We start from the raw sequence: 22,611 nt of genomic DNA on the forward strand, positions 1-22,611 counted from the left end.
GGAAACGGAACCACTGAGAGGTTCAATCGGACTCTGATGAACATGTTAGGCACCTTGGAGGAACCCCACCTGAAGCCTCATTGGCCGGAGTATGTAGACACAATGACACACGCATATAACTGCACTCAACATGACTCCACCGGCTACAGCCCATACTATCTAATGTATGGCAGGCATCCTAGACTTCCAGTTGATCTTGTGTTTGGTCTAGCATCTAACGACCCACCCTGTGAGTACAATAACTATGTCCAACGCCTTCGAGACTGCCTGAAGTATACTTTCGACCAGGCTAACAAGAGCTCTGTACAGGCCAAGGAGCAACAAAAGAAGCACTATGACCGCCGTGTAAAGAGCCGCACATTTGAGCCAGGGGACAGAGTTCTGATTAAAGTCTGTCAGGTCGAAGGCAGACAGAAGTTGGGGGACAGATGGGAATCGCAGCCCTACGTTGTAGTTAAGAAACAGACGGGGATCCCAGTATATGTGGTTCGGGCAGAGAATGGAGAGAAAGAAAGGGTGATGCATCAAAACCTTCTCACCCAGTGTATGTTCTTCCCAATGGGGTCGGAACAGACGGGCGAAGAAGGGGAGTCTGTTGAGGAGACCAGCACATCAGCTGGTGTGTTGGATGGAGAAAGCGGAATGAGAGGAGATGGAGAGGAGGAGTGTGACACAGAACGACAAGAGGAAATTAATGAGCAAGACAGTGAAGGAGGAGACAGAGAGGGAGAACCTAAGGAGTCCATCACTGAGGAGCAGGACGAAGATGACTCCCTTCAATGGAGTGATTCCTCCCCTGATCCAGTGCATGCCCGGAGAAACCCTCCAAGGAACAGGCACCCACCTAAAAGACTGACCTATCAAGTGAGAGCTATGGAATCGGCTCAGCAGAAGATTGACCGGGGCCGAAGCGTATGGCAAAGAGCCAGGAAGAATCTCAGCAGAGGGCAACATTCACACCCAGTCACACCGTAACAAGCATTCACTCACCCACATTTTGTGTTGTCTAAGGTTATGATGTATTGACAGAGTTGTGGGACTTTTATGTAATAATATCTGATGTCTGGGACGCCATCAAAGAACGAGGGGGTGTATGTAAGGGAGTGATGTATGTTTGCCAGTAGATGGCGTGGTTTTACTGTATTAGGTATGCTGCTGTGTTTTGCCTTTTGTCCCTCTGCAGCCACCATAGGCTGAGTTTCCTTTTGTGTTCCAAAAGGTAAGGGAGGGATAATTCTGCACTGTGCAATGAAAACAATTTAAATAGTCTTATCAAAGTCTGAATTTACTATAGATCATTACATAGCTTGTTTGTTACATGAGTCATGTGTTGTGTAAAGGAATCTACTGTTTCGGCACTATTTGTTCTGTATTTACTAGAGCTGGGACTCGATTAAAATTTTTAATCTAATTAATCAGAGGCTTTGTAGTTAATTAATCTCGATTAATCGCATTTTAATCGCATATCATTATTTGACCCGAGAAAGCTATTTTTTTTAATGGATTTTGGTATACTAGTGAATCAATGAATAGTGAATACATAAGTTTAAGCAATAAAACATTGTTTTTGTAGTAATAAATTATAATATCTCAAATTTAATAATTTATATAGAGCTTTTCTGAGTACCCAAAAATGCTTTACAAGGGGGACATGATAAATCAAAAACAACTTTATTAGAGGAAAAACACTAAGGAATTAAATAGATGAAATAGCTGGGGAAAGCAATATTGAAGGTTTGGATGGTGGGGGCATGTTTCTGAGAGTTTGGGGAATGCATTCCACAGGGTTGGGGGGGGCTTGGTGCAGCAAATATGTGACATGACCATAAGAAAGCACCTCTGTGTTTCTTCCGTGGACATACAGTAACAGCCATTAACAGATTTTACATTTTATTTGGCCATAACCGTTTAGTTAGAAACCATGTCATCTGGTCGGGTCCTTGAATTGCTACTGGTAGTTGGAATAACGTTAGCTCTGATCCATAGTGTTAGAAGGAGGAAAGTAGGCTTTCACATATTTTTTTGTGCTAAAAACGAGGGGCTGCACAGCCTGCACTTCCGTGGGTCTGAGGGGAAAGGATCAAATTAAGTACCATAGAACTCCTCCTGAGTCCTAACTACGCTATGGACCAGAGCTACTGTTGTTGACGTTAGCTTCCAGGCTAGGCAACATGCAACATGTTTCGCATCGAGCCGATACTGGAGGCTTGACGAGGTGCGGTCTTCGGTGATATGCGAATTCTTTATTGAATAATTGCACACAACTGTGCTGTAATCCACGCTATCATCGGATAGCCTTTTAAATCCTATTTCCAATCCACGGGGACAAGCAAAGTGATCTCAGCGGCTTCCCCCGGTCTGGTGAACTGTCTGGTGGTGTTATTGTTCCCCCAATGCTGCTGGGCCATACCATTCTAAAGGGGGGTGGTTTCCACTCCCTGTAACAACGGACACTTCACTCGGTGAACTGGGTGGTGCGCCGGTCCATCTGAAAACTGTCCAGTGACAACGTTCCGCGGTGAAAAAAATAGTGCGATTAAAATGCGTTAATTTTTTTAACGCGTTAATTTTTCTGTAGTTAATTGATCTCAATTAACGCGTTAAAGTCCCGGCCCTAGTATTTACTGTTGCAAGTTCCTATGCTAATGGCTAACTGTGTGAGCTAATCCACATACATGCTGCACAGGATGACAGTAGTGTAGGGTTGCATGTGGCTGGCTAACCATGCAGCTGAGGTTTATTGAATAGGCCTACAGTATATTGTGTTCATTGGATTGAGATAACTCAAGTGCTTTTGAAACTGAGTGAGTTTCCTTTTGTGTTCCAAAAGCTACAATAAATGAAGGTTTGCTCAACTCAACCACCATTGGACGTCTTGTGACCCGTCTCTTTCCTGCCCTGGTATATTCCACCCAACAACATAAACACAACGCAGAGACCTAGCTGGGGCTGGTCGCCTGAGACATAGGGTTACATATATTTTTTTTTTTCAAAGACGTCCACAGACGTCTTGGGCTATGCACGTGCGGTAATACCCAAGACGTCCACAGACGTCTTGGGCACAAAATGTTTTAAATGGCTCGGCGTGACATGAAATCCATGGGCATAGGAGTAGACAACTGGGAGGATAGTGCAAGTCATCGTGCCTGCTGGAGGCATGCGGTCTGGACTGGAATCCAGAAGGTGAGCTAGGCGAAAGGCACCTCAATCGGCGTCAGCAGGCGACGGCAGCGCATTCAAATGCCATCACTGCCAAAGAGACTGTCACTCACGTGTTGGGCTGCTCAGACACACAAAGTACTGTTCCCTCAGCACCACCTGATCCAAATCCAAGTGCGCTTGTGCCATGGTCTCTCGAGACTGAAGGCCGCTACTACACTTCACACGAGTGGAGATTTTAATTATTATTTAAAAAATCACAAAGTAACTAGTAACTAAAGTTTTAAAAAAATGTAGTGGAGTTAAAAGTACAACATTTTGGGCCTTTGGAAATACTCAAGTAAAGTACAAATACCTCAAAATTGTATATACTTAATAATAATAATAATATACAGTATAGTTAAGTAAATGTAACTAGTTACTTTCCACCACTGCTGACTGTCATATCGATAGTGTCAGAGTACAGCAGCGCCCGTATATGGACGATTTCATCACAGCGACATCACGCAACAGCGACATCACGGCCAAACCACATATAAGCTCTGAACTGGTCTGAACAGGTCTCTCAACGCCGCCGTATATCCATCGCTGAAGATTAAATTCCTTGTGGTTAAGACACGTTTGCAAGAACTGTTTGTAACGAATTAGCCGAAGACGACATGACCGACGAAGGTGATGAAATCCCCGGGGCCAGCCCTGCTGCTGCCGCCTTCGTGCAGGGGAAGCGCCTGAGCTACGTGAAGACTCAGAAGGGACTTCTCCTCTCCGCCGAGGTCGTCCTGAGCCTCATCATCCTCATCTGCTTCTGGTCCTCCTGGTCCGGATGCATCGGCGTGCCTATCGTCATGCTGATCTCCTCCGTCTTCATCCTGGGAGCCTTCGCGACGGGCCTGGACAAGCGGAGGTTCACGGCGCTCCGCTGGGCGCAGGCCGACCTCTGCCGCTCCGCCATAGGGGCCGTGCTGTACCTGGTCTCCTCCATGTTCGTGGTGTTTAAGGGATACGGCAGCACGGTCGGCGCCGCGTTCGGTATCATCTCTGTCATCGTGTTCGCCTACGACGCCTACACCACCTTCCTGCAGCTGGGGAGAGTCAGGCAGCAGCAGCGCAATTACACCTTTTACAAGAATATATTACCCACTTAAGAAGAGTGACTGCTCTTATCCAGAGTGACTGCTTACTTACGAGTGTGAGATCAGAAGTAAGGCATGGTCAACAAAACGACTTAGGCATTTGTGGTCATGGCAAAATAAAGAATATAAAATACAAGTAAAAACACACCAATTGTGAATAAGAAGGGGATACAAAAGGAGGAAGAAGAGAGTATTTGGACGCAGCAAACCCCTCTTCCTGATTGGAAGAGGGGAAAGGTGAACCCAAATGGAGAATCCAGAGTTGATTCGTCAGCGTGGCAGCCATGGAGGCAGGAGTCCAGGACACGTGGAGCATTGACCCCAGGGTGTTTTAGGAAAGGGACAGACTTTCCTGTTGATGTGGGGCGGCAACCGGAAAAAGACAAAAGTGGGAGACGTGCATCATATTTTCCTTGAAACTGTTTAAGTGCCTGCCTGCCGAGAGACGAACTCAGAGCAAGGAGGGAGTTGAAATACTCATGTCTGGAGGTTACCGAGGCTTGGATCAGGAGAGCTGCATGGCTGCCTTGGTGAGGAAATGGTCCGGTGGATGTTGTAAAGTGTGGATGTAATGCGTGCCTCTAAGGCCAGCCGACTGTCCAGACCAGGACCAGGACCCAGGCTCTGTGGGGCATGTTGGAACAGGAGCCGCCAGGCAGGCTGTCCGAGGAACAAGAATCTCAACTTTGTTGTCGGAGTTGATCAAGACCTCCACTTGTGAGAGGTCAGCCAGGCATGCATGCAGCAGTGAGAGGCCAGCATGCAGCAATGTGCTCCTTCAACCTGTGTTGGCAGAAGGGTGAGTGAGTGACTTGAGTGTCATCAGCCTAAAGGTCCTTGTCCTGTCGCCTGGCTCAGCGACAGGTCTGCTCCAAGTCCGCTCATGAGAGGGCGCGGGACGCGAAGCGTGGAGAAAAAAAATCTCACCACAATCCAGGTCTAGTCGCCCGAGGGGCACGGGCGTGTGCACGAAACGAGCACGGACGGACGCGACAATTTCACGGGACCGCCCGCGCCCATGGAAATACGCTTGAATTGCTATAGCAATTAATTTTCAGTTCGGGCAGTTGCTCCCCGCCTGAAAAGGCCTTAACCCTATTTATAAATGGCTTCTATCTGAAAAACCTATGTTTCTATGTCAGTGGTGCTCAACCTTTTTCATGTCAAGGACCCCTAGAATTATCTGTATTTGGCCGCGGACCCCCATCTGAAAATATGTTGTTCCAGGGACCCTCCCCAGAAACAAAGATTTGAGTTAAAAACGTTGAATATATATTCAACGATTTGCGGCACATTTTCACAATTTGAGCTTGTAGATCTGCTATTTTTCAATAGCTAAAGTATAACATAATGCTTAAAACACCAAAAAGGGGTTCCCGTCCATGAATGAGTGAACAGTGACAGGATGAACAGCCACTGATTGCTTGTGGGCAGAGATAGTCTACAATCATGGTCTAATCATAGACCATGATTGTAGACAATCCCTAGAATGCTGCTTGTCAAAGAATAAGCACTGATATGATGAATAATTATGTTCTGAACAATCTCTTCAATAGCTAATTTTCATTTCGCTCTTCCAGCAGAGAGGTGGCAGTGGGATCAGCACGGAGCACACCAACACGCACCACAGCTCAGAATGACCACAGTGTGTGAATGAGTGAATCGGGTCAAAGAAAACAGACAAACAAGAGATAGCTTCGGCTCAACGGGTGGTTTACATACATGAGACCCTGATACGTTTTTTTTTTTTATTATTTCTTGTCGTCCCCTGCAGCTGCAGTAAAACCAATCATAAAAGTCAAGCTTGTTTGTAAAGCACATTTAAAAAACTTTTAAACTCTTACGAACATAGACAAAAAAGAAATCTGAAAAATCACACCCGTGTGAAGTGAGGGGCGCTCTTATCATCATCATGACGTAAAATATGCCTATTTGCTCAGACATAAAATTCATACCAGCTTTTAGTGTATGTTCACAAACGTTGTTCTACACAAACTTTAAATTCCTGGTGCCCCACCCGGCTACGCACTACCCGTTGTACCCATGTCGGAGTACCCGTTCCACCAGTCTATATCCCTTTTATGCCCATATATGGAGATTTCTGTATCTGTCTCTCTGTGTCGCTTTATAATACTAAAAAAAAAATCTCACCACAATCCAGGTCTAGTCGCCCGAGGGGCACGGGCGTGTGCACGAAACGAGCACGGACGGACGCGTCAATTTCACGGGACCTCCCGTGAGCTGGCCTGTCACAGAACTCCATACATTATATGGAGTTCTGTGACAGGCCAGCTCCATATATGGACCCTGGGCAGGGGCCTTGTCCAGAGCCCGGGCAGAGGGGCGGTTTTGGACAACCGTGGGTTCCACCGACTTGACACCGGGCACTGCACTCCCTGTGGGGATGTGGAACGCGTGTGTCCAATTTTAAGTCGGTGGGGCGAACGGTTCTCGAGTTACGTGGATTACAACAGTACTTACTATACACACACACACACACACACACACAGACAAAGACATGGTGCATTTATAGTTAGATTAGGAGAATTTTACGTCATAGTGTCTGTGTTCAACAAACTACACAAACATTAAATTCCCAATGAAAATTAAAAAAGATCACACCTGTGTGAAGTGATGGGCGCTCTTATCATCATACATCATCATACATCATCTCATTCCGGCCAATCACAATTTGCGTCCTCACTTTTGTCTTCAATGTTTGTGTTTACGTAATGTCTGTGTTTACACGAACACTCAAAATTGTCCATTCATTGTCAATGGTATTTAATTGGGTTACACACACACCAAAAGCTGGACATAGGAGGGGCTATCTCCCCTCAAAAAGGGTTTTACATGCATGACTGTTTACATCAATTCAAAACAAAGGCAGACACCCTGGGAGTGAGATGAGTTCATATTTCATTCATGTACAATTGGGTGCCACCGATATTGTCCCTTATCATTTGACCCATTTAGGCCTGACCTCAACATTTAAAAAAATCCTTCTAAATCCTCCAATAAATATTTTCACGATTTTTCAAAAATAGCAGACCTACAAGCTCGTAGCGCGCCACTCGGTGGCGCGCTATGAGCTTGTAGATCTGCTATTTTTCAATAGCTAAATTATAACAATGTTTAAAACACCAAAAGGGGTTCCCGCCCAAAATGGGTTAACTGTCCTTTTGCGCAGATCACGCAAACCTCAGCAAAAAGAAAAGGACAATATCGATGGCCTCCAACTGTAGCTTGTTGTAACATTGTAACAAAGCTGCTGCAATGGACCGAGGGGACACTTCACCAACAGCAGGGGCTGCAGGGGACACAGCTGAGACAAGCAGGCTGGAGTCTTCCTTGGATCAACCAATGGATTCCAGTAGTGTTCATCATGAAGTCATCAAGTACACACCATCATCTCTGCCAGCCAAGCAATACGACGCAGTCACCACAGAACCAATCAGCAGTGGCCTTCAGACCATGGGGGAGCTGTTGTCATGGCAGCGGCATGAGGCCAGCCCCTTCGACGTGGCGACCGTCCCGCTGGCCAACCGGGAGCCTTCGCTAGCCGCCTCCCCCCTCCGCACTCTAGTGTCATGATGGGTGGTTACCTGAACGACAGGTTCCCCCAGGGGACGCACTCAGAGGCTCCGTACGCCTTCTACCACTGGCAATACATCGACATCTTCAACTACTTCACACACGTCATGGCAACCATTCCCCCTGCTGTGTGGACCAACGCTGCACACAAACATGGAGTCATCGTCCTGGGGACCTTCATCACGGAGTGGACGGACGGGGCCAAAGTGTGCGAGGCCTTCCTAAAGGACGAGGAGTCGTATCGGGCCGTGGCTGATAAGCTGGTCCAGATCAGCCACTGTTACGGCTTTGCCGGCTGGCTGGTTAACATAGAGAACACCCTGAGTGAGGTTGCGGTGAGGAACAGGCCTCTGTTCCTGCGCTACCTGACAGACCAGCTGCATGAGAGGCTCCCTGGCAGCAAGGTGCTGTGGTACGACAGCGTGCTGCAGGACGGACAGCTCAAATGGCAGAATGAACTCAACCAGAACAACAGGGTGTTTTTCAACGCATGCGACGGTCTGTTCACCAACTACAACTGGACAGAGCAGAGTCTGGAGGGCATGGAGGCCTTCGGCGGAACCCGGGCCCGCACGGCCGACATCTACGTCGGGGTGGACGTGTTCGCCACGGGCGAGGTGGTGGGAGGCATGTTTGACACCAACAGGGCGTTGGAGCTCATTCGGAAACACAACTTCTCCGCGGCCATCTTTGCTCCAGGTTGGGTCTATGAGCACAACCATGATAAGACTGTGTTTCGTGACAACCAGGATAAGTTCTGGGCTCTGCTGTCTGACTTCCTGTACGTCCACCGGCCGTCCTCACCTCTGCCCTTCATCTCCTCTTTCTGCCAGGGCTTCGGCATGGCCCTCTACTGGAAGGGACAGCAGGAGGCGGGGCGGAGCTGGTTCAACCTCAGTGCTCAGGAGCCTCAGCCTCTCTACTACCACTACCACCTGGATGGAGGAGGCTGGCTGAAGAGCCGAGGGTGCCCCGAGGACGCCTGGAACGGAGGCTGCTCTCTGCTGCTGGAGGGAATCCTGCCTGCCAGCCACAACACGATATGTGCCAGGCTGTTCTCTCTGAACGTGCTGCTAGCTTCCAGCTCCATGGTGTCTCTCGTCTACAAGCTGTCCCCGGGCATCACCGTCTCTCTGGAGCTGAAGACCACTGACGCCGTCGCCAATCTGTGCACACACAAGGCAGTGCAGGGCGTCTCCACCACCAGTATGTCTCCTAGAGTTCTGGATACCAACCACCACTTGGTTAAACAGCTCTCTCAAAGGTGTGGTCAGTGGAATCCAGACAGCTGGACTGTCAGGTGTTCCCAGTTGGATCTGCTTGGCTGTGCACTGAGGGAGGTGTGTGTGATCATACAGCGGGAGGGTGAACCTCAGGACACGCCCTTCAGCTGCCGAGTGGGAGAGTTCATGGTCCTGGATGAGGCCAGTCTGTCGGCGCCCCTCCAGTCAGTCCAGGGCGTTTGTGTCGACGACGTGGTTTGGCTGCGGGGCGTCGGCAGCAGCGGCGCTGCCCAGCCGGGTTCTTCTCCCTCCGCCAGCCTCCTCCTCAACGCCACCCTGCGCTGGAGCTACCCTAACCCGGCCCAGCTGGTGCGTCACTTCAAGGTGTACTGGAGACGCCTGCGGGGGGCGGACCCCCACGTCCCACCGGGCCGGCCCGTGCTTGTGGGCCGCTCCTACTCCACCCTGTTCAGGGTGACGGAGCAGCCGGTGGCCGAACCCCCGGGCCTGATGGAGCTGCTGGTGGAGCCTGTGACGCGGGAGGGCTTCCTGGTCCCGGAGAGGCACTGGGGCAGACTTAGCCTCAGCTACACCGAGGAGCGGAGGGTGGAAACATGAGGGACACGTCTCAGTGTGTCTGCTTGGGAAATCATCATGGGACAGCAATACAGAAAAATGTGTTTCTGATTGACTATGCAACATGTTCATATATTTGTATTTGATGTTCTCTATATTCTTGATTAGGATTCCGTTTTGTTATCGTTTAAAAAGGTGCTATTTGGGGCTGCCTGCTGGTTCAACCAGTTTGTGGTCACTGCGTAAAGCTATGCTGTAGAATTATTTTCTATAATTAAGTTGAATCATCATGAGCATCATCTGGTGTCCCTAAAAAAAGAAGAAAAAAAACCTTGTCACCGTTGTTGTGCCGTATCTGCCCCCTTGTGGCCTGATGGATTTATAGACAAAGTTTTACCCTCATCTATAGGGGAAATAACTAATAGGCCTACTTGCAATATTGATGTCAGAAATCCCTGCTTTGTGCGCCTGCCTTGGCATGCTTTGCGGCCAAAGGGGGTAAATCATTTCCATTTAATATCAGTTACCCGGCAGCCCTCTCTCACTAATATAACATCAAATTATTTGCATCAGTCTGGATTCCCAACCTCTGCATCAACTCCACATGCTTTTAAAAATAGAAATGGCCTGGGTCTAATTCACCTAATATTAGGAGTATATTGGCAAAAGAAAGACTAGATCATCTAAAGATTCTAGCATCACAAACAGATCCTGATATATTGGTTTCCAAGTGCAATATCCTTAAATGGTTTTAACTTATTTAGAGTAGACATAAATGTGAGAGCTGGTGGAGTGGCCATTTTTTTTTATTAAATCACTGTTTTTCAGTCACTGTTTTAAAAGCTGTTACTATACATAATTATTTTGAATTTATTGTTTTGTCAGTTAATCTGAGAAACTAAACATTTTAATGAGCTGGCCTCCAAAACAGAAACATCTCCAGTACCCTATAAACCGCAGATGTTAATGATTATTTTATACAAACTTTTAACTCAATAGTAAATGTATATGCCTCTTTCAAAAAGCAAAGAATACAAGCTAGATCTAGTCCTTGGTTCTGTAATGAGCTGTAATCTATGCTCCAGTTAAAAAACAAGGCCTGGGCCTTCGCTAAAAAAATCAGGAGATCCCACTCACTGGCTTGCTTTTAGGTAGCTAAGAATAAAATCCAGCTGTAAATCAGCTGTAAAACAAACAAAAAAAAGGGGAAAAAAAGCTACGTCTGATTATTACATACTGTAGATGCTGGGCTATGATTCCAACCCAGCTAACGTTTGGAAAATTGTAAATTCAGTGAAAAATAAAAAATCTACCTCATTACCTGCACAAATATCGGTCACATCTTGACAGCAGGAACCCCCCTCCCTATCTAATTATTGGACAGTTTTAGGATGTTGATATTCATTTTGTATTCATCTTCAGGGCCCCAAATCATACCCACCAGTTCAACTTCTGAACCCACCCTGACAAGCACATGGAATTGAGGTTGAGTTGAGTTGATCTATCTCTATCTATCTTCTTTTCAGACTTGCAGAGGTAGGTCTAATATAAAATAGGCGGCAACTGCTGGCGGAACTGGAAAAAAAAATGCATGCGCGTTCACGTGAAGGGGGGTTGGATTCTGAAAAAATGGATTCAGAAAATGATACAACGCCGGCAGTCAGCATTGTGAGCTTGTTGTAGGTCTTTCATTCAGCATTGTGAGCTTGTTGTAGGTCTTTCATTCAGCATTGTGAGCTTGTTGTGGGTCTTTCATTCAGCATTGTGAGCTTGTTGTAGGTCTTTCATTCAGCATTGTGAGCTTGTTGTAGGTCTTTCATTCAGCATTGTGAGGTTGTTGTAGGTCTTTCATTCAGCATTGTGAGCTTGTTGTAGGTCTTTCATTCAGCATTGTGAGGTTGTTGTAGGTCTTTCATTCAGCATTGTGAGGTTGTTGTAGGTCTTTCATTCAGCATTGTGAGCTTGTTGTAGGTCTTTCATTCAGCATTGTGAGCTTGTTGTAGGTCTTTCATTCAGCATTGTGAGGTTGTTGTAGGTCTTTCATTCAGCATTGTGAGCTTGTTGTAGGTCTTTCATTCAGCATTGTGAGGTTGTTGTAGGTCTTTCATTCAGCATTGTGAGCTTGTTGTAGGTCTTTCATTCAGCATTGTGAGGTTGTTGTAGGTCTTTCCAGAGTCTTTCATTCAGCATTGTGAGCTTGTTGTAGGTCTTTCATTCAGCATTGTGAGGTTGTTGTAGGTCTTTCCAGAGTCTTTCATTCAGCATTGTGAGCTTGTTGTAGGTCTTTCATTCAGCATTGTGAGGTTGTTGTAGGTCTTTCCAGAGTCTTTCATTCAGCATTGTGAGCTTGTTGTAGGTCTTTCATTCAGCATTGTGAGGTTGTTGTAGGTCTTTCCAGAGTCTTTCATTCAGCATTGTGAGCTTGTTGTAGGTCGGCTGTTTTGGATTTAAAATAGGGCTTAAGTGGTTCTGTGTGTTTTGTATTGATAATAATCTAAGGCTGAAAAGTAAGGGACGTAACTAAAGCTCTCAAATAGTGGCGTAAAAGTAGACTGTACTTTTACAGTCTCTGAGATGTATAGTGGAGTAGTAATACTCCACTACTAGTAGTAGTAATACAGTAAATACTCCAGTTAAGTAAATGTACACAAACAATTTACTTAAGTACTGTACTCGAGTACATATACTGTACTTACTTCCACCACTGTTCAATTATTCCTTCACCTGCTGTAAGTAACATCTCCTGATCATGCTTGACCAGCAACACAAATGTGTGTCTATGGCGCCATCTAGTGTTAAAATACAGACATTGTATGAAAATGTAAAAATACTGGTATGATTTGACCTGTCTGTCATATCCAGTGTGTGTGTGTGTGTGTGTGTGTGTGTGTGTGTGTGTGTGCGCGTGTGCGCGTGGAATTAATTCATGTCTTGTAACATACTATAGTGGCAGTGCATCTGCAATGAATTAAAACATTGTTTTATATGCTATAAAAACTCGTCAATCATTAACAAAATTGGCAATTAATATAGAAGGCACAAATTGTGAAAATAGCCGATCTACAAGCTGTAGGTCGGCTAGTTTCACAATATTTGAAAAGTAAAAGTGCCAAGTGCTTATCAAGGTGGGGGGGGGGGGGGGGTGGGGGAGCTTGAAAAGGTTGAGAACTACTGGTCTAATGCATGGACGGTGCTTGTGCGTGCGTGTGCGTGTGTGTGTGTGCGTGTGTGTGTGTGTGTGTGTGTGTGTGTGTGCGCGTGCGTGCGTGCGTGTGCGGGCACTGCGTTTGTCCTCCTCTCAACGTGTCCAGCAAAATAGCTGGGGTACGATTTGAGAGTATGACCTCAATGTATGAGACCCGGGTACTCAGGAAGGGGAAAGCTATTACTAGGGACAATACACACCCGTTACACAGCCAATACCATCTCTTACCATCAGGGCGACGGTACATGGTACCTTCCCTGCAGGCTAGGGCCTCAAGATCGTTTGTTCCCATAAGTATAGGACTTATGAACAAGCAGGCCCCATCTCAGTTCCGTGCATAAAGTGTGATGTGATGCCTCTTCGAACTATGACTGGTGGCCTTCTGTTGGCATTGTTTCTTTATTGTCTATGTACTGTTTGTTTGCATATGTTTTATGTATATCCTGATGACTGCTGTGCACAAAACAAATTTCCGAAAGGACGAATAAAGTATCTATCTATCACAACCCAGGAACCAGTGATCCGTATGTGAAGTTCAAGCTGGCGGGGAAGGAGGTGTTCAGGAGTAAGACCATCCACAAGAACCTGAACCCGGTGTGGGAGGAGAGGCTCAGTCTGCTGGTGGACACCCTGAAGGAACCGCTGTACGTCAAGGTGAGACAGGGACGCACGCGCAGAGAGCGCTGGAGACGACGCGAGGTGCAGACCTTTATCCCAGGGGTTCTCAACCCGTGGGTCGCGACCCCTCGGGGGGGGGGTCGCCAAATTATTTTAGGGGGTCCCCAAATTATTTTCAAAAAAAAAAAAAAGATTTTTTTTAAATTTTTATTTTCACGATTTTTCAAAAATAGCAGACCTACAAGCTCGTAGCGCGCCACTCGGTGGCGCGCTATGAGCTTGTAGATCTGCTATTTTTCAATAGCTAAATTATAACATAATGCTTAAAACACCAAAAGGGGTTCCCGCCCAAAATGGGTTAAGGTTATTATATTGGGGGTCGGGAGGGGGCGGGGCGGGGGTCCCGAGACATTGCCAAAGCATTTCCGGGGGTCCCCGGCCAAAAACGTTGAGAACCCCTGCTTTATCCGACCGTATACCAAACGTCCGACATGCACTTTCCTGTTCAATTATTTTCATTTTTCGTTTTTCTTTTAGGTTTTATAACCTCAATTACAGCCACACAAACTGAACATTGAACACTCAGTGGATTTTCTGTGATGGTTTTCTCTGTGTGTTCTGGAACCTTTGGAGCTGCAATGAAAACAGGCAAACAGGCCAGGCAAAATTGTTATGTCATATATGGGATTTGTGGACTGTTACATCACAGTCCACAGGAAAATCAGAGCACGTGTTTGAGCCAGAAAACCCCAGACCACAGAAGATCTACTGAATGTTAAAAGTTCACGTTTTTGGGGTGCTCAGAAAACCAAAAAGAAAAAAAAAGAAAAGAAAAATTACAAAAACTTTTTTATGTCACGATCCCTTTAAAAATCACCCGTGCTGCGGGTTACAAATCACCCGTGCTGAGGGTTACAAATCACCCGTGCTGAGGGTTACAAATCACCCGTGGTGCAGGTTACAAATCACCCGCGCTGAGGGTTACAAATCACCCGCGCTGCGGGTTACAAATCACCCGTGCTGAGGGTTACAAATCACCCGCGCTGAGGGTTACAAATCACCCGTGCTGAGGGTTACAAATCACCCGTGCTGAGGGTTACAAATCACCCGCGCTGAGGGTTACAAATCACCCGTGCTGAGGGTTACAAATCACCCGTGGTGCAGGTTACAAATCACCCGCGCTGAGGGTTACAAATCACCCGTGCTGAGGGTTACAAATCACCCGTGCTGAGGGTTACAAATCACCCGTGCTGAGGGTTACAAATCACCCGTGCTGAGGGTTACAAATCACCCGTGGTGCAGGTTACAAATCACCCGTGCTGTGGGTTACAAATCACCCGCGCTGAGGGTTACAAATCACCCGCGCTGAGGGTTACAAATCACCCGTGCTGAGGGTTACAAATCACCCACGCTGAGGGTTACAAATCACCCGTGGTGTGGGTTAGAAATCACCCGTGCTGCGGGTTACAAATCACCCGTGCTGCGGGTTACAAATCACCCGCGCTGCGGGTTACAAATCTCCCGCGCTGCGGGTTACAAATCACCCGCGCTGCGGGTTACAAATCACCCGTGCTGAGGGTTACAAATCACCCGTGCTGCGGGTTACAAATCACCCGTGCTGCGGGTTACAAATCACCCGCGCTGCGGGTTACAAATCACCCGTGCTGAGGGTTGCAAATCACCTGTGCTGAGGGTTACAAATCACCCGCGCTGCGGGTTACAAATCACCCACGCTGCGGGTTACAAATCACCCGCGCTGCAGGTTACAAATCACCCGTGCTGCGGGTTACAAATCACCCGCGCTGCGGGTTACAAATCACCCGCGCTGCGGGTTACAAATCACCCGTGCTGCGGGTTACAAATCACCCGCGCTGCGGGTTACAAATCACCGGTTAGGGTTACGTTTGTGTTTGACAAATGCCTGCATGCACCCGGAGACGCGGAGGCTGAAATTCCCTAAAAGTCACTTTTTGCAACAAAAAGAATGTACAAGCTCTCAATGCAGTGAGAGCTTGTAGATCAGCTATTTTCAAGGTGCGACCGTGCACTTTTTAGCTACTGAAGATGGGGCGTACAACATGGATTTCTACACAGAGGACAAATTATTTCAACGCAAAATGCTGCGTTCAATTTCAGGAGGGTTCGGGAAAAAACATTAAATTCTCCTGAACGCTGCATGCTTTCGGGCAGCGTACTGTATATCTATTCTACGTCCGAGCATAGACATGGTAACGCCCCGCCTGCCTCTGATTGGCCTACCGACACTGCCCGACTGTTCTCCGAGACGCGAGGTTACTCCGTGGTGGGAAATAATACGAGTATTACAAGAGAATGACAGCTTGTAACTTTTATTTTTGTAGAAGAAGCAAACTAATATTGTTTATGCCGTTTGCTTTGATTGAATGATTGATTGAACACGTACGTTGAATGATTTGATTTGAGCGTGTTCTAAATTAAAGTGTGATTATTGTGTATTAATCTAATTATAGTAAACTAATACTATTATACTAAAAAAGATAAAGATCAAGGAAAAAGAGACCTTTTTACAGTGTTTCAAGTTTACACTGTACACATACAAATAAACTGCATAAACAATATATTAGTTTGCCTCTTCTACAAGAGGCAATACAAGAGCTGTCATTCTCTTGTATTATATCGTACTTCTATCTACTACTATCCAGCATATACTGTAGCTATCCACCTCAGAGGAACGTCTGGTAAGGCCAGCAGTGTCGGTAGGCCAATCAGAGGTAGGCGGGGCGTTAACCATGTCTATGCTCGGACGTAGAATAGATATACGCCTTTGGGTATGGCATGGAAAGTAAAGGGGGGGCATTTGCATTTCTTTCACCGATGCGGCATTCATGGTCTGGAGTCTGGAGAGGGCAGTATTTTGTTTACAGACGGGAAAAAGGGCAGGCAGGCTCAAGCCCCCTTTGATGTCTGTGTGTGCACGTGCCTTTGATGTCTGTGTGTGCACGTGCCTTAACCCAATCCAATGAAGCCAGGAAACGTCAGGTTACGTTTTAAGCACTATAACCACCCCTGATTTTACGTCTTTAAAAAAAAGAAAAGAAAACCCCTTTTTCTTTTCTTTTTTTACAATCGAAACGCTGGCACCTGGTCTGCGTTTCTATTGTAATGTAGTGGCATGGATGGTGTGTTAAGGTGAGTAACACCATCCCCAAGAACCTCGACCCTCACTCAGTTTGCTGGTGGACACCGACCGGCCCCCGAAGGGAACCGTGTGGGACAGGATGGTGCTGGGTGGGAAGAATGCCCTGACACCGTCCATCAAAGGACGTATCAGTGGTTTCTGGTCTGAAAGATCAGAAACCACAAACGTACAGTAAATTACCATCTGAAGGAGTGACATTCGGCCTGGGCCGTGGCTCAGCGGTCCAGGCACCTTGGCCGGTAGCCCGAGTCTGGCAGTGTGCCGCGGGTTCGACTCCCGATTCCGACGGCCTTTACTGCATGTCACTCCCCCATCTCTCTCCCCCATTTCCTGTCAGCCTACTGTCTGTCCCTCTATAAAAAATATAAAATAAAGGCGAAAGCCTAAAAAACAAAACGGAGTGACATTCACTGCAGCCGTTTTTTTTTCTTCTTTTTTTTCTCTCCTGTACATCCCGGTCAGAGCCATAGAGTAAGACAGCGTTACGACAACTCTGTTCACTTCATGGGGCCAGTCCAATGGCGGCTCTTCTACATAGACTTCTATTGGCGTTTTGGGGGAAGAGTGACAAAGTCCTGGACCGAAGTTGGCAGAATGCACTGGACTCAGGCAACAAACTGGCAATTTTTTTTGTAATAGTACATATAGTACATAAACATTACAGAGACTTTAGTTGTCACTGTACAATACTTTAAAACAGTTGCCATATTGCACACATGCCTAAAATTATTTGCGCCACCCTCGTTGAAAACAATGTATTTTTCTGTCCCCTCAATGTCATAACTCTCTTACTCTATGGCTCTGATAAGCTATACAACACTTGGGCTAAAAGCCAAAATATAACACATTGTGGTCCTACATTAGCTTGCGGAGTTAGTTCATTCAGACAACCTCAAGGGGGTTCATGCCATGCTCAAAGGCACATACTATACTCAAGGGGTTAACATGCTGCATTACTATGTGGGTGTACAAGTGTGTGCAAGTCCCTCACGTCATTCGCCGATGCGGCAGTCAGCTGACCAATTGGGCGGGCTACTTAAGCTCACCAGTCTGCATGCTCTTCCTGCCTTCCTCTGCATATGGTCCCTGGTTGTATGTGATGTTTTTTCCCACCACCACCCCAGCACCACCGGTGGGCTCTGCTATTTATGTTCCCCATGGGGGGTTATTGTATATCTATCTCCCTGCTCTTAATGTTTTATGTTGTTGCTTAATCTTGCCGAGCAGGGAGAAATCCAGCAGAGCCGAACGCCAAGTCAAATATCATATGCACACTCATTACTCATTCTGTAATAAATATTGGTAAATCTATTCGTGAGTTGTCTGACTGAACTAATGTTGTGGTCATTGTGGGTGCCATTTGTGCTGTCTCTCTCCAGGTGTTTGACTATGACTTTGGACTTCAGGACGACTTCATGGGCTCTTCATATCTCCACCTGGAATCACTGGAACACCTCAGGTCTTCCTTCTCTGCATTTATGCTATTATGTTCTTTATTTTATAGCATTGCTTCTTTTCTTTCTTGATTTCTGTCTCTTTCTCTCCCTCACTATAGTCTCCCTTTCTTTTTTTCAGTCGCTATATCTGTTCATCCTTGCCTCTCTCTATATGTATGTCTGTCTCTCCCTCACTCGTCCTATCCACTGCCTCTTTTCCTTTTATTTCCTTGAATTACTAACCATTCATTTTGTTCTGTTTCCTGTTCTTATATCCCCTCTGCCTCCAACGGTTTGGGCAGCAGCTAGAGGCGGGATAGCTGCTGCTGATTGGCCAGGCCGTTTTGTGGCCGGGCATCAAGTCTGCCTGAGAGTTCCCAGATGGGAGCAGGAGGGGGGAACCCAGTGTACTCTCTGCTGCCCCATCTGGCGGAGTCAGGTTAGGTTTGACTGCCATCATCATTGATTCAGTCATGGTGAAGAATAGCTCAATACTGCCCTCTTGTGGCCTTTCCTGGTGATTCACCACAAAGCTGTAGTGAACCTTGACACTAAGAGAATCCACACATTTATCAATCATAGACCAAGTGTAGCGATAATGGAAAAGTAATTAACCCCTGTTTTTATTTTTTCTTCTTAAAAATGCTAAATACAACACACAAGTAGTAGTAGTAGTATTGACACAATCGATTCGATAACGATGATTTGCATTACAAAACGATACGATAAAGTCAATGTTGCTGTTTACATTTCGATATACTTCGATTCTTGAAATTAAAATACATTTTTCATGTCCACGTGCAGTGTTCTCTATAATATTCAACAAGGTATACAGTGTGTGAGCCTGGTGCACCGTGTGTGCATTAGAGCAGGGGTTCTCAACCCGTGGGTCGCGACCCCTCGGGGGGTCGCCAAATTATTTTGGGGGGTCCCCAAAATATTTTCCAAAAAAAATGATTTTTTTTTTTTTTTTTTTTTTCACGGTTTTTCAAAAATAGCAGACCTACAAGTTCATAGCGCGCCACTCGGTGGCACGCTATGAGCTTGTAGATCTGCTATTTTTCAATAGCTAAATTATAACAATGCTTAAAACATCAAAAGGGGTTCCCACCCAAAATGGTTTAAGGTTATTGTAGCAGTCAATTTATATTGGGGGTCGGGAGGGGGCGGGGCGGGGGTCCCGAGACATTGCCAAAGCATTTCCGGGGGTCCCCGGCCAAAAACGTTGAGAACCCCTGCATTAGAGCAGTGGTTCCCAAACTTTTTCATGTCAAGGACCCCCAAATTGACACTAATTAGCCCGCGGACCCCCATTAGAAAATATATGTCAGGGACCCCCATAAGAGAAGAGTTTTAGGGCTCTAGCAGTGATTCTCAACCCGTTTAATTTCAAGGACCCCCAGTTTGACGTGCATTAGTCTATGGACCCCCATTTAATGGCATTTCTATATCTGGGACCCACAATTTATATTGTAAAATCAAAGTTAATTTAACTCTTGAGAGTGCACAAATGCGGGTCCATTTGCTTCCATTTGTACACTCTCTGAGTTACAGACCCATAAGGGTCCATTTGGTTCCAAACTATCATTTAGCTGGGGACCCCCTGGAACTCCCTCAAGGACCCCTGGGGGTCCCCGGACCCCACTTTGGGAACCACTGCATTAGAGCCTGACTGTCTGATTGACAGATTTTTGTCAAAATAACGATTTCGATAAGATTTCTATCAAACCGATTAATGATATTTTTGACAGCCAATCTAAGCTCACAATAATGTCGGGTACGACGTCTCTTGACATAATTATGAGAATATGTCATGAGGTCAGTCCGTTGCTCTCCCCAGGTTGTCAGAGGGAGTGTAGCGCCCAGGATTACATTAGATAATTGACACTGGGATACACATTTTAAATACAAAAATAAAACAATCTCATATGTCCCAAACTGTTACTTTTGATGCTTTTGAATTGGAATTTGAATCCTGAAAAGTTTTGGACATACATGACCAGGTCTAGCAAAATGGTCCTCATCTATAATGAAAAGGCAGAAAATCTAAAATAAACTTGATTTTTTTTTTGTTGTGATTTTCGTTTTTTTTTTCATATTAACACAGCTTGAATGTTGAAGGAGGTTTTCATTCCAACAGATTATTGATTTGGGCAAATTAAATGTATACATTTATAAGTCAAAGTAGGCTAGCCAGCACTAGGTGTTGAAATGTTGTGAACATTCAAAGGGGATTTTCTCAGCTTTGGGTAAAACGGCACAATAATTTTAAAATGGTCATATCTCCTTCAAATATTTTCCAATTTCATTGAATGATACATCTAAATGAAAAATTACTCTGGTCGAGATGAGGGCCTATTTGCCAGACCCGGTCACAATTACATGTGTGAAGTTATACCTTTCCACTTGGACAGAGACGACATCAGTCTAGCTCTATAGCTCTATGTGAATGGCCTGCTCCCCTTCTTTCAGGGCTCTGGACGTGACCCTTGACCTCAAGGACCCCCAGTACCCTGACCACGACCTGGGCACGTTGGACCTGGAGGTCACTCTGACCCCCAAGGAGGGAGACCTCAAAGAAGTAAGGAACAACGTCTTATCTGTCTGACCTTCTCTCTCCCATCTGTCATTATGTCTTCCCTTCATATACTGTACCTTATTAATCCCCCACGCATGGGGGGAATTCTGTGTCAGCTTCACCCGGCTGGTGGCTACTCGGATCATTATTATTATTGATTGATTGAATTAGACACAAAATATAAACAGTACAGAGTACAGTCTATGGCTATGCTAAAAGGATAGCACAAAAAAAAGTCATTGTTCAATTCATAAACATGTGAAATAACAACAGGATTCAATATCATCACAAAATCTAAAACAAAATGTATGTACATGATTATGATCAAGCTGGAGTTAGGGCTTTATGAACACTGACATTAAGTAGAGTCGTGGTGTAATTCCAAATATCTTGACTCATTGACTAACTTTGACATCGAAACAATCCTCAAAGTCACTCTTTTAGCACATAAACAATCCTCAAAGTCACTCTTTTAGCACATAAACAATCCTCAAAGTCACTCTTTTAGCACATAAACGAATGCAAACAAAGAAGATTCTACCAATATATATCGTTGTTGTCGGGCAGAAACCTTTTATCTCCATATTCTAACTTGTAGTTGTTTTGTAAATTAAAGGAGAATTCCATTCTAGAAGGCTTTCTTTCCTTTATTTGTAGTTGTTACGTCCCCAACAAAGAGGTCCAGGTGTTATTTTGTGCAAAAGTGCATTATTGGCTATTTTCCCTAATATAAGCCCTCAATGGGGGTTGGGTTTTTGTGCTAATTCGCTTATTTCCATCAAAATAAGTAGTAAAGTGTGCCGCTCGGGATACTATTTACATTATGAAGAGAGGATATATACAAAAAAGATAGAATTTTGAGCGATGGAAATAAGCGAATTAGCATAACACCCCATAGCCCCATTCAATTCAATGCAATTCATTGAGGGCTTATGGTAGGGGAAATAGCAATAGTAACAACTACAAATAAAGGTAAGAAAGCCTTCTAGCATGGAATTCTCCTTTAACGCACGCTACTTGATCATACTACAGCGTCGCACAAACGCATCAAACATAGCAGATCCACACGCTCGAAATGTGGCGAGAAAGCAGCACGCTTTGAGCTTGTAGATCTGCAACTTTTGCTGTTTTTGTATTTGAATCCAAAGTAACAGTTTTGGACATGTGAGGTTTCCACCCGACAGCGACAAGAACAGCTCACCACCCGTAACGGTTGCCTCAGTTTAGCTCCTTCGGCGAGCCAGGTGCGTAGGTGTGTACCTAGCCGAGAGGATCTTAGCCTCTCTTTTTTTGTGTAGCCAGGTGGTGTGAGGGGAAATCGCACAAAGGACTCTCAATAAAGAATAATGAACCCTTCATTTTTGATTGGAACAGTCTCTTTGGATTTGAAGCAGAGCTGGGTTTGGTTTAGCTCTGGTCCATAGCCTTCTACTGCTTCAGTATAAGGCTATGTGTCTTTCAGTTTTAAAGCTCACATCGAAATCAGACCAGCCTCTCCTCTTTTGTGGAAATCTCACGAACGTTTGACCTACTCACCAAAACAAAGACGGGTTGTGTCAATAGAAAGCCTACTTTCCTTAGTGGACGCACTCTGAGCACCCCACCACACGTATAAACGGTACTTTTTGGCCAAAAAGAGATTTTGTTTCCACCGGGGAAAAAAACACTTTTAGTTACTCCAATGCGCCCTCTACCGATATTGCCCAGAGAACTGCCTCATAGAGAATATTTATAAAAATCCCTTTTTGGCCAAAAAGTACTGTTTATACGTGTGGTGGGGTGCTCAGAGTGCGTCCACTAAGAAAAGTAGGCTTTCTATTGACACAACCCGTCTTTGTATTGGTGAGTAGGTCAAACGTTTGTGAGATTTCCACAAAAGAGGAGAGGCTGGTCTGATTTCGATGTGAGCTT

The 22,611-nt window shown here is 45.7% G+C and overlaps 2 protein-coding genes across 2 annotated transcripts in view; both read left to right on the plus strand.

The window, feature by feature from the left end:
• mctp1a (multiple C2 domains, transmembrane 1a) overlaps nt 1–22,611 on the plus strand; it is a gene marked incomplete at its 3' end in the record, with an annotated part of 149,746 nt that overhangs the window by 29,896 nt on the left and 97,239 nt on the right. The window contains exons 2-4 of the mRNA XM_079517003.1: nt 13,402–13,544; nt 18,066–18,145; nt 20,595–20,703. Of these exons, the coding sequence (XP_079373129.1) occupies nt 13,402–13,544; nt 18,066–18,145; nt 20,595–20,703 (332 nt within the window). The remainder of the gene's footprint in view (nt 1–13,401; nt 13,545–18,065; nt 18,146–20,594; nt 20,704–22,611) is intronic.
• LOC306933667 (cytosolic endo-beta-N-acetylglucosaminidase-like) lies at nt 7,569–9,727 on the plus strand (the record flags this gene model as incomplete). The annotated part of the gene is given in 2 exon segments (XM_079515978.1): nt 7,569–7,878; nt 7,881–9,727. Coding segments are annotated over 2 exon segments (2,157 nt in total).

The sequence above is a fragment of the Electrona antarctica genome, assembly GCF_951216825.1.
Source record: "Electrona antarctica genome assembly, chromosome: 12".
NCBI lineage: Eukaryota > Metazoa > Chordata > Actinopteri > Myctophiformes > Myctophidae > Electrona > Electrona antarctica.